This window comes from Podarcis filfolensis, assembly GCF_964270895.1.
Source record: "Podarcis filfolensis genome assembly, chromosome: 6".
NCBI classification, from domain to species: Eukaryota; Metazoa; Chordata; class Lepidosauria; order Squamata; family Lacertidae; genus Podarcis; species Podarcis filfolensis.
The window spans coordinates 91,899,850-91,912,602 of record NC_139609.1 but is presented as its reverse complement, the minus strand read 5'-3'; the positions used below and the strand labels follow the sequence as shown (position 1 = coordinate 91,912,602).

The 12,753-nt window shown below is 45.1% G+C and overlaps 1 protein-coding gene across 9 annotated transcripts in view; it reads left to right on the top strand.

Annotated features, from left to right (window-relative positions):
- KCNQ2 (potassium voltage-gated channel subfamily Q member 2) overlaps positions 1–12,753 on the top strand; it is a 132,479-nt gene that overhangs the window by 108,110 nt on the left and 11,616 nt on the right. For 4 of the 9 annotated variants that reach the window (XM_083618511.1, XM_083618513.1, XM_083618512.1 and 1 more), the window contains 4 exons: positions 873–1,096; positions 2,567–2,678; positions 5,218–5,349; positions 8,497–8,583. In XM_083618511.1, coding sequence (XP_083474637.1) covers positions 873–1,096; positions 2,567–2,678; positions 5,218–5,349; positions 8,497–8,583 — 555 coding nt within the window. The remainder of the gene's footprint in view (positions 1–872; positions 1,097–2,566; positions 2,679–5,217; positions 5,350–8,496; positions 8,584–12,753) is intronic. The other 5 variants (XM_083618517.1, XM_083618515.1, XM_083618516.1 and 2 more) reach the window with 2 other exon arrangements.

Below are 12,753 nucleotides of genomic sequence, written 5' to 3'. Positions count from 1 at the left end.
CTTATTTTCATGTTTTTATCTTGTATTTTATTCTGTAAGGCGCCCTGAGATCTCACGATGAAGGGCAGTATATAAATCTATAAAATACAATAACCGTACTAAAAGATCAAGCTTATAAAATGCCCTTAAATATCTTTGAACTAGGTAGGGCAAAGCCATCCGACAGAATGCATGCGTAAAATGCTATGCAAGATGGCTGCCTCCTTCTTGGCCGTGACACAGAACTTTGCATGATGGGTAATGAGGCCGGTTACCCACTTTCTAAGGTCTTCTTCTCCCACTTCACAAAGCAAGTGAGAAGATCAGGAAGGTTTCGAGTCTTGCATCCACATCGTGTTAGCCTGGTTGTTCGATCCAGGCTCTCTAGACTTTGATATTGGCAGAAATGGTTTCTGTCAGGTACATCTCGGAAGAGTCTTTCTTCACAATCCCCGTCAGACAAGGATCAAGGTCCAGATTTTGAATAGTTGAACCTTACCCCCGTTCCCCTGTGTACAACAGCTACCGTACCCCACCGCTTTGTGCCCCTCGCCTTTCCATTTGCCCCTGACAGACCCTCACATCCCAAGACCACTTTCTGTTTACTTGTCCATTTCTCATCGACACTCCTCGATTAACGACCCCCTACTTCATCTCCATCCATCGCCATGGAAACCTTCCCCGAAATTCCTTTTTTCCGAACCGGTCTAGTGTTTTAAAAGCCACATCTCACTGCCGCCGCTTCAGCCGCTGCTGCTTTGAAAGACAAATCGATTTTGAATGGCTGAAGGGGAGCCGCCGTGGTGTTTTTGGAGTGACTTCCCCTTGCTTGTCTCCCCCCTCCCCTTTTTTTCTTTTTTTGGTCTCTTGTCTTGGTTTGTCTCTGTGCGCAGTCAAAAGGTCAGCTTGAAAGATCGTGTCTTCTCCAGCCCTCGAGGTGCGGCCACAAAAGGTAAAGGTTCTCCTCAGGCCCAGGGGATACGGAGGTCCCCTAGTGCAGACCAGAGCATCGAAGACAGTCCCAGCAAAGTGCCCAAGAGCTGGAGCTTCGGAGACAGGAGCCGAGCCAGGCAGGCTTTCCGCATGAAGGGAGCCGCGTCCCGTCAAAATTCAGAAGGTGAGGCAGCTCAGGGTGGTGTGATTTATCATGAGTTCATTCTTTGCATTTATAAGCCATGCTTCTTCATCATTATCATCATCATCATTTTATTTGTCTTTCTATAGTTGAAACCCTGCTCAAAATCGCTTACAACATGACAAGATTTACATAATTACAAACATAACAAATGTCATAAGCAATAAATAAAGGTAAAGGGTAAAGGGACCCCTGACCATTAGGTCCAGTCATGGCCAACTCCAGTGGAGATGTGGGCATGCTATTACCATTAGCAGAGCATCAGCTGCAGGTATTTGGCATTACAAAAGTTTCTTTATTTACAGCAGTTCAAAACAACAAACACGGCTGAGTGTGAGCAGCAGCATTCACACACGTCCTCTCCGTCCAAAAGCAGAGAACAAAGAGAGAAGGTACAAAAGCACACAGAACGGAAGTGCAGTGCAGTGTAAACAGTGGACTATGAGATCCAACAGCAATGAGAGAATGAAATTACTAACACTCTCGGCCTCTCTGATGTGTTCCAAAGGAAAGCAGAGCAAGACGTTTGGCACCAGCTTGGCTGCAGGAGTTGCTGGAAGGAGGCGTACAAGGCCTCATCCAACTGTCTTAGGAACTCCTCTTCAGATTTTTGTAGGGCTTACTCCTTAGCCCTTTCTTCTCCTGAAGATATCCTGCAAGGCAGTGGGTACTGATTACTGCCATCATGCAGCCTTTGACCAGTTATCCCTGAGGCAACGCTTGTTTTGAAATGTGATTTAATTGGAAGGGATGTATTTTTTTTTTTTAATGCTGTAAGCCAGCCTGCAGATTTTTAAAAAATAAATTATTATTAGAAACCTAAACAAAATATATTATCCAAAAATATCACATCCTTAATTTCCCCCATTTTCCTCCCTCCCCCCACCCTCCCATAATCGACCCCCCCCGACTCCCCTCAGTTCCAATCTTTGGTTTCTCTGTGAATACTGTTCTCTGCATGTTACAAAATTGTATAAATCCTTAAATTGTCTAACTGATTATTGTCAACAAAGAGTTTGTGAGTGTTTATTCAAAACCTGCCAAGGAGTCTGATTCACTTTGTTGCATCATCAAGTACTTTGTAAAGTTGTCCTTGTCCCATGGCTTATGTGTCAATTTTGCCAGTTCTGCATAATCCATCAATTTCTCTTGCCATGATTCTTTAGTTGGGATTTCTTCGTTCTTCCAACCTTGTGCTATTAAAACTCTTGCAGCCGTTGTCGCATACATGAAGATATTTTTCACAGCCTGCAGATTTTTGGAGCCGCTGATGGGGGAGCATACATTTCAGTTATCCAAAGCTGCTATCTAAACCTAGCTTAAAGAGAAAGGGAAAAGGTTGTCATAAGCTGCAATCACATTTGCCTTTGCTATATTCCCAGCACATTTTGCCAGGAATCCGTCACTCTCTGCAGCAATAGCTTATTATGCCTTTATCCTTCCTCTATCTAGATGCCTGCCTCCCTGGAGAAGACATGCCTGATGCCGACAACAAAAGCTGCAACTGCGAATTTGTGACCGAGGATCTGACACCGGGCCTTAAAGTCAGCATCAGGGCAGTGTGGTAAGGGAGGGAGAGGAGGGATGTGTGCATGCAAACAAGGGGGCAGCGTGACCATGGGAAGTCCAAGCAGTGCTGAACAATGCCAGGGGCTCAGTTGCTACAGGCAGGATTCCGCATGGCTCTGCATCGCACATAAAATACGGCTGGTGGAAGAAGCAGATGGCCAGGTGAGTTGGACCTGCCATGTTCGCTTCCTGGCAGTTGGGTCTCTGTTGCTTACTGGGAGAGAGAGGCGTTTAGGGAGGTCGATGTGGTGCAGATACACTGGCGGAAAAGCCAGAAGGCTCCGCCAGTGTGCTTGCACCATGCCAACCACCCCACCCCACACTTCCTCCTGTAACCCACCTGCCAGGAAGTGGCCCACCTGATGAGGAGTGAGAGGTGTTTAGGGAGGTCGACACGGTGCAGATGCACTGGCAGAAAAGCCAGAAGGCTCCGCTGGTGTGCTTGCACCGTGCCAACCACCCCACCCCACACTTCCTCCCCATAGCCCACCTGCCAGGAAGTGGCCCACCTGATGAGGAGTGAGAGGCGTTTAGGGAGGTTGGCGCGGTGCAGATGCACTGGAAGAAAAGCCAGAAGGCTCCGCTGGTGTGCTTGCACCATGCCAACCACCCCACCCCACACTTCCTCCCCGTAACCCACCTGCCAGGCAGTGGCCCACCCGATGAGCCCCTTCTGGTGAGAGAAGACTTCAGTTTGGCATGGGAAGGAGTAAAACGGGGAGACGACACTCAGCAGTTAAACGGATATCTGTAGAGCAAGGTCCTATGATGGTTTGGGCTTAATGCCAAGGAATATAGTCCCTCCTTCCTTCCAGCCATGACAACATATTGACCTGCCCCACTCTTGAATACCAAGAGCCCAAGTCATAGAATCATAAGACTGTAGAGTTGGAAAGGAATCACAGGGTCATCTAGTCCAACCCCCTGCAATATTGCGAATACAATATTAGCTCCTGTGAACTTCAAGGTACCGTACCCCACAGGTACTTTTTTTTTTTGCCATGAGGGGGTTCCTTAGATCACAGAATCATAGAGCTGGAATATGCCACAAGGATCACCTAGTCCAACCCCCTGCAATGCAGGAATCTTTCACCCAGTGTGGGACTCGAACCCACAGCCCTGAGATTAAGGGTCTCATGTTCTACCAACTGAGCTAAATCAGTGCCCTTAATTCATACTTAAGAAGCCCCAACCACAATAAATGCCGACCTCTTCAAAGTTTATAGAAATACGGTCATACCTCTTGTTACGTTCGCTTCATGATACGTTCGTTCAGGTTGCGTCCCGTGGCGACCTGGAAGTACCGGAAAGGGTTACTTCCGGGTTTTGCCACTCGCGCATGCGCAGATGCGCAAAATGACGTCATGCGCATGTGCAGAAGCGGCGAATCGCGACGCGCGCATGCGCAGACGCGGGTTGCATTCCTTTCAGGTTGTGAACGGGGCTCCGGAACAGATCCCATTCGCAACCAGAGGTACCACTGCAGTGACTGTACAGTTTCTTCATTGGAGACTCCTTCACTGGAGAATTTCAAGCAGAGGTTGGCTGGCCCTCTGTCCCGGATGCTTTAGTTGAGATTCCTGCATTGCAGGGGGTTGGACTAGATGACCCCTGGGTACCTTCCAGCTCTACAATTCTGTGATTCCCTGCCACGGTTGGTCCTTGGTCTTTGCAGCATGCATGCAGCTCCTTGAAATCCCAGCATCTTCCTTCCTTGGAGCTGCTACCAAGATGGGAGAGCTCTCCAGGTTCTGGCAAGCACAGAGAGTGGGGCGGGTATAGATTTGCATGGGGCAGAAACGAATGCATTGTTGGGGGGTGGAGCTGGGGAAGGAGACAGAGGGAAGGTAACAGGTGGGACTCCCACTTGGCTGCAGGCCTCCCGTTGTCACTCTCTTCCTTTTTTTTTTTAATAAAATTTTTATTGGTTTTTCAACACATATTAAAAGACAATACAACACAATACATAAACAAACAAACATATAAACACGTATAATTTCTTGACCTTTCTTTCCTGAAACCTTCTTTCAGCGACTTCCCCATACCTCCCCTTTCTGCATCCCTGTTTTAAATCATTCCAGCAACCCCTAATTTCAATTTCTTATAGCACTTTCTTTAAATCTTTTTTCTCATATCCAATTGTTTGTCACTGCAATTCTATTTTGCATTACCCAAGACATTTTAACATTCATTAATTTTACAACAATTCTTAAGATAAACTTTAAATTTCTTCCAATCTTCTTCCACCGTCTCTTTCCCTTGGTCACGGATTCTGCCAGTCATCTCCGCCAGTCCCATGTAGTCGATCACCTTGGTCTGCCATTCTTCCAGTGTGGGTAGTTCTTGTGTCTTCCAATACTTTGCTAAGAGTACTCTTGCTGCTGTTGTAGCATACATAAAAAACGTCCTATCTTTCCTTGACACCAATTGACCTACCATGCCCAGGAGGAAAGCTTCTGGTTTCTTCACGAAAGTGCATTTAAGCACCTTTTTCATTTCATTATAAATCACCGTTGTCACTCTCTTCCTTCTAGTGTCATGAGATTTCTGGTTTCCAAGCGGAAGTTCAAGGAGAGCCTGAGGCCCTACGATGTCATGGACGTCATTGAGCAGTACTCAGCGGGACATTTGGATATGCTTTCCAGGATCAAAAACCTCCAGTCCAGGCAAGAGTCCTTCTCTCTTTCAACCTCCTGCTTCCTGCTCTCCATTGGGCAAGTGTTCTCATGGCGGAAGGGTGACCTTTTTGACCGTCGCCCACCTAACGTTTTCTTTCTTTTCCTCCAGGAAAAAACCCACAGGTTTTTTTTGTGTGTGTGAGTAAGGGCTGCTTATATCTGGATTGCAGGGACTGGATTTGTAGTACAGTCAAACCTTGGTTCCCGAACGGCTTAGTTGCCAAACAAATTGGCTCCTGAATGCCGCAAAGTGTTCCGGTTTGCGAACGTTTTTCGGAAGCCGAATGTCCAACGTGGCTTCCGCTTGAGTGCAGGAGCTCTTGCAGCCAATTGGAAGCCACGCCTTGGTTTTTGAACAGTTTCGGAAGTCGAATGGGCTCCCAGAACGGATTAAGTTTGAGAACCATGGTACCACTGTATACAGCACGAGGCTCAGATTGGCTCTTCAGAGTCTCAGTGGGAATGACAAGCAGTGAGTGTCCCTAATAATAAATAATAATAATAATACATTTTATTTATATCCCGCCCTCCCCAGCCGAAGCCAGGCTCAGGGCGGCTAACAACAATAAAATAGTACAACATTCTAAAATCATTTCATTATAAAATTAATTCAAATCAACTTGATGGCAACCATTAGGCTAAAGTTCTGTGAAGATTGCCAATGGAGGGATGGATCCTACCCAGATCCATCCCTATATGCTCAAGTATTTTCAGAATGGCAGCCATGCCGGAATGGGTGGGGACTGCATAATCTGGTCTGCATTAAGGCTCCCAAGAGTAATGTAAATATTATTTTCATTGGGAAGTCCAGATTGAAATTTAAGGAATCTAAAAATGTCCGTATGTCCTGTGTGTGGCAAAGGGACTGGGGAAAGAGAAATTTTGAATGTATCTCTGCTATGCTACTGCGAAATTATTTTTGTAGAAAGGACTAGTGAAGCAAAGAAAAGGCAATGGAAATTGAGGATTTTTCAAATATATATAAATATATGGCTACTGATTCAAAACACACTGTTAACTTAGAGATGGAACAACATAGGGATTCATCTGTCCCCAGTAGCATGAGACTTTACAACTCTACAGGTCTTCCTTTTTCTATCTTGCATATCTGAGTGTAGTCAAGCCTTTATCCTTTTCCCTATTTGCAAAGATTGTCTCCCAGTAGTCTAATAAGTTGTTCTTGGAAAGGTTTTAACTTAACCGTCAGACATTTGCAAGGTTATTGCAAACAGATCGGAACTGTAACAAGAGTTCCTTCGCTGAATTGATACGTGTTAGGACTATTTCTGTGGACACCATAGCTCAGTAGATGCTCCACCCAACAAATTAGGATTCTGCTGATCTGAAAGGTTCGCTCTCTTGGTTGCATCAGTGCGTGTTTCAGCCTTCCTTTGCCAGGATGGATCTAAGAACCCCTTACAGATGTGTCTTAGTGGCGTAGCTTGAATCTGTGGGCCAGAGGAGAGCAGTCCATGAAGACTGATGGCTCCAAAGAGGACTCTTAAGTCCTCACGCTTCTTGCTGCTGGCTTTGTTGGCTGTGCCTCGTCATGTGACTCTAAAATCGAACCCCAAAGAACTAGAGAAATGCATCGTTCATTGTGCAAATGCAACTATGTCCCTGAACTACAGCTCTTATCATCCCTGACTCTTGGCCACAATGGCTGGGGCTGATGGGAGTTGGAGACCAACAAGAGCTAGAGGACCATCGTTTCCCCAAACCCAACATACCATGTGAACTGCCATGGTTTACTAGGCAAACAAGCTGGGAGACCAGTTGTTTGTTTTGTCCTGGTCAACAGGGAGGACATTTACCACATTTCTGAAATACGGGGGGAAGCAGGAGAGGGGGCAAAATTCCCCTCCCGTCTTGGCAGGGTGATGTTCACATTGTGGTAAGTTGTCCCCCGGAGAAACGGTTATCTGTTTCCTCTCGATATAGCTGAGGTTAAAGTTTAGCAGTGTGTCAAACGCCACTTTACAGTTTGGCCTGTGTTTTTGTTTCGTTTCGGAACCAACATGAACCCAGGCGGGTTGCCATCCTGACTGGAGAAAGGCTGTAGGAAATACTTCACCCTTCTTCATTTTGTTTTTTTATAAGCTTAACATCACCTGCTTTTTTACCCACAGGGAAAAGAACTGGGGGTCCTTTATCTTTCCCCCCCATGGGTGATTTTTAATTTTTTTTAAACAAACAAGCAAGCAAGCAAACAAACAAACCCTAATTGTTCATTTTTCAAAATGTTAATAAATAATTTGTTAATCTTTTTTTTAAAAAATAAATAAAAGCAGGGTATGGAAAGCAATTTTGAGCTGAAAAATTCCTGGAAGGGTCCAGCACCTTCTTTCTGTGCTTCTTCAGCTCAGGTTCGCAACTTGCCCCTACCCGATTCTGAATTTTAATATATGTGATAGAGAGAAACTCTGTACTCCATGTAAAGTGTCATTTGAATTTGAGGTGCTTAGAATTGTCTTCAAACGAACATTTCATCTGTCAAAGGGCACTGTCCCAGTCTTTTTGGCGGGTGTTTTTTTTGGGGGGTAGGGGTGGGGTGGGAGGGTTTTTGCTCCTATCAACTTCCTCCTTCACCACTCATGATACTTGTTGCTGCTCTTGTGAGGTGTGTGCCATAAGTTGTAACATTATTATTTCCCCTACGCCTTGTTTCTGTCTCTCGCCCCATCCCATCCGTGGGTGTGTGTTTGCCTCCTTCAAAGCTTGTTTTCTCAAACCAGCTGAGAATGTGTTCCATGTAATGTGACAGGTGAGAAGTCTACATTTCCAATGGAATATTGTCATAATCGTTCCAAGCTTGTGTAGCATGTGCTGCCTATCCATTGTGGAGCAGCTTCCCTTTTCTGACACCAGAAGGGCTATTCCATTGTTGCTGGAAATTCTGCAAGTCTTTCAATTAAATGTCGGAATTTGGTGTGCTCCCAGATGATCAAGTTGTATGATTACTGCCTTCTGTTCTGAGCGGATTATAATTTTTTCAACTTTCTTCTCTTTCCCTTTGATTTCCTTTTAAGTTGTTCTTCCTGTCTCTGCAACTATTCCAACCGAGTTTTCCTCCGACATGTTGCTTCATTATGCGTTTTGCTGGTGTCTTTTTTTCTTCTCATTTATTTTCGCCAGGATAGATATGATTGTGGGTCCCCCGGCCCCTTCAACTCCCCGGCATAAGAAGTATTCAACCAAAGGATCACCCCAATACTCGCCTAGGTTAGGACTTGCCAAAATGCCTCTTTTCCCTGATTCATTTGCTTCCTGTCAACCCCTTTTCATGCCACGTTAAATGACGGCATTTGTCACGTGCTGCTGACGCATATTGCACCGAATGGCTTGCTCTCCTGGATGTGCTTAATTTACTTTTACTTTTAGAGACACCAAAGGTAGCCCTTCACAGCAGTGCAAACCCGGAAATGGCCAAAGGACACTTCTCTGATCATCATCATTTCCCATCATTTTCCTTTGATGGAACCATTTGAGGCTCCCTCAGCTTTTAGGCTTGGGATGGTAAAAGCCATGGCATTTGTGTTGCAGCAATTTCAGTCTCCTTTAGAACAAGGAGAGCCGTTTCCTTCTAACGGAGAGAAATTGCCCAGATAGGCTTGCAATGATGCCAAAATACTTACAGAAGGTTTTTAACTAGTGGCTCAAGTCTTATGCACAGGCTGAGATCCAGACCTCCATATTGGACCCATTCTCTTTGGTGAACAGGGGAAAACTCAATAATTCCCATGTGCCCCAAAGTGTCTTCTACGATAGATGAGATGAGAAACCACGTTGCGCATTGCCCTGTGGATAATGCCAATCACAACGTTTCTTTGGTTTGCAACATTCTTCCTGCACAATATGGTAGAACGTTGCTTTCCCAATAAGCTCTAAAAGCTTATCTGAGGTTTTACACTGAAAAGGTTACTAATGGTAGAGAAGCTTCCCTGAACGAGAGCTTGCTCGCAGCATGCATTCATCTGGAATTGCAGTGGGAGTGTTGAATAGGGTCTCATCGCGCATGGAGTAATAACAGTGGTTCTAATGAAGCTGGCCCATGCAACATAACCCAACATTCTCATGGCAGACACACAGGGGTATGTGGGCAGTCAAGTCAATATGGAAAAGGTTCCCTGAATATATAAAAAAAATATTAAATGCATCGTACTAGAGAGAGGCTACAATTACCCCCTGGTTTATTCTCACTTATTTCTAGTTAATAACATTTAACTGCGGCTTAAAGAAGGCTTCAAGACCCTTAAACACAGTAATTATATCTAGTGCAACCAAGAACTTGTAAACTGTAATTACATCAATGTAGACTGCTGTTTCATTATGAATTAGTTAATCGCTCAATCGCCTTCCATACATGTCTCAAGGCGATGTGCAGAATGCGCTAAAAACAGCAGCAGATGAATTTGAAATATGGAGTAGACTCCCATTGTAGAGACCTGTTTAGCTTGGAACAGAAACGTCTTCAGTTGCTTGTCGACACACGAATGCTGCTTCATAGGGCAGCCACACTAAAACCCCTGCTCTGAGTTACGGTAGAATGGACTTCTAATACCAAGGAACATGTTGTATCTCACAGCCATGGCTTTAGCTTGGCTCCGTACCAGAGAGATCCAAAACGGATAGGGATCGAATGTCACAGCACCAGGAGGAGTCAGATCGCTGACCCCATCAGTAGTAGCATTCCTAAACTCAGCATTCCTAAACTGTAGATAGTACTATGGGATTTTTGAAGAGCGATACAATCCAGGCCCCCACACCAGCTGAATTCACATCCCATGACATTTGCTATCAGGTACCACTTACCTGAGATGATATGTTAGCTCAGCATCTGAGCTCAGTGAGAGAACTCCATTGTGAAACAGGATCGTTTCAGAGGCTAAGCAGGTCCCACCACTGTAAAACAACATACATGAACACAAGTTTCCAGCCAGTTGTTTACCATGGCGTAACAACAACAAAATACAGTCATACCTTGGGTTGAATACGCTTCGAGTTGAGCGTGTTCGAGTTGTGCTCCGCGGCAACCCGGAAGTAATGGAGTGCGCTACTTCCGGGTTTGCGCATGCGCAGAAGCGACGAAAAGCAATGCGCACATGCGCAGACGTGCCGTTGCTAGTTACGTTTGCTTCTAGATGCGAACGGGGCTCCGGAACGGATCCCATTCATATCTAGAGGTGCCACTGTATGCCTGTGGTGCTGCAGTATGAAATCCACTGGGCCCATGCAGTGAGTTAGGGCATATGAGTGATCCGCTCTGTGGTGTATACAGTTTGCGTATACCAGGCCTTAAGAGATTCTTTCACTAGCCAACCTGTTTGTCACTTGGTTAACTGATTTGTTTAAAATAGTGAATCCAAAGTCCTGAGTGACTACAGTTAGCTTAACTGTGCTAGGTTTTTGGAGAAGAGATTGCATTCCATGTCAATTTGTAAACTGTTGGTAGCCAAGTCATGGCTTCCAAGGATCATTTGTATCCTCTGTAGGCTGCTGTTGAAAAGAAAATGGATTACAAGGTATTCATTCACACCCAGTTGGACGCACTCCCATTGTTTATCTCCCTGGCTTGCTGCCATTGTCCAGCATCCAAGGAATTATGTTATATTTGGCCAAGGGAGCCTGGATTTGTGTTTCTCAAAACAAGCACCGCACTCGCTTCCCCTGGCCACATACCAAGTGCTTTTTGAAATGGGAGGGTGGTCTGAAAATCGAATTTGGATACCCAAGTGATGGGTGACTGTCTGAGACCTCCCATTCTAAGTAGCAAAAACAAAGATCCTAGTGGGGGTCACATGAGCTGTCATGTGCCCCTAAATAAATCCTTTGAAGGATTAGAATGTGAGTAGGTTAGACAGATTTGCAATCTGGTGGTAATACTGGCCATAATCCAGTTCCTACTTGGAGAAGTCCTGTTGTAATAAAGGCGTCCCTCAAGAATCTGTTGGTTGTTGTTTGAAGACAGAGACATTTTTTACTTAGAACTAGAAAGGTGTATGTGCACCAAACCATCATTTTAAAAATGTGAAGAAGGAAAGTGGCGCTATATATATTTGAGCTGCCTACTACGGATCACGAAACAGGTCAAATTTATTTTGACAGTGCATGCTAATTCTAGGGTTCAGAAGAAAGAACCACATTTCATGATCTCATTTATTGTCACTAAAATTCAGAAAGGTATGCCGCTGGTCTTTGGACCAAGAGGGATTAAGAGCACTGGAGAGTTGAACTTCACTTTCAGAAAAGTCACATGGCACAGTCCCCCTGGCGCAGTACTACTTCAGGCTTTAGAAGAGAATCACATAATTTGGTGCTTAATTATTTGTTTACCAGGGAAAGCTAGCAGAGCATTGGACTAGGATTGAGGAGACCTGAGTTCAAATCCCCACCTAGCTCACTGGGCAACACTGAGCTGGTCACTCTCCCTCAATTTGTCCATCTATTTGTTGTGAGCATAAAACGGTGGTTGTGTGGAATAAGTCTGCTGATAAGTAAAAATTAAAAGTGACTATGAAGAATAGTTCCAGTGCATCCTTCTTTGTAATGTGCAAGCATTCCCCATGCAGGGATTTTATTTTGTGAGGTGCCATCAGCACAGCCTTCCCCCCCCCATTCTGAAATAATAATTCAATAATAATAATAATTTATTTTTTATGCCCCGCCCATCTGGCTGGGTTTCCCCAGCCACTCTGGGTGGCTTCCAACTGAATATTTAAAACAATATAGCATCAGACATTAAAAACTTCCCCAAACAGGGCCGCCTTCAGTTGCCTTTTAAAGGTAAAATAGTTGTTTATTGCCTTGACATCTGCTGGGAGGGCGTTCCACAGGGCAGGCGCCACTATCGATAAGGCCCTCTGCCTGGTTCTCTGTAACCTCACTTCTCACAGTGAGGGAACCACCAGAAGGCCCTTGGAGCTGGACCTCAGTGTCCGGGCTGGATGATGGAAGTGGACACGCTCCTTCAGGTATACAGGACCAAGGCCATTTAGGGCTTTAAAGGTCAGCACCAACACTTTGAATTGTGCTCGGAAATGTACTGGGAGCCAATGAAGATCTTTCAGGACCGGTGTTATATAGTCTTGGTGGCCACTCACAGTCACCAGTCTAGCTGCCGCATTCTGGATTAGTTGCAGTTTCCGAGTCACCTTCAAAGGTAGCCCCACACAGAGCACATTCCAGTAGTCCAAGTGAGAGATAACTAGAGCATGCACCACTCTGGCAAAAAAAAAAAAAAAAAAGGGAACAGCTCCAGGAGGGCATAACCACATGCATGGTATTTCTGAATGTGTAGTTCAGTTATTAAGGTGAGTCCGGACTGGTGGTTTTTCATGCAACATGGGGATTTTTCCCATTACAAACAACCATGTTGCCAGGGATAACCTAACA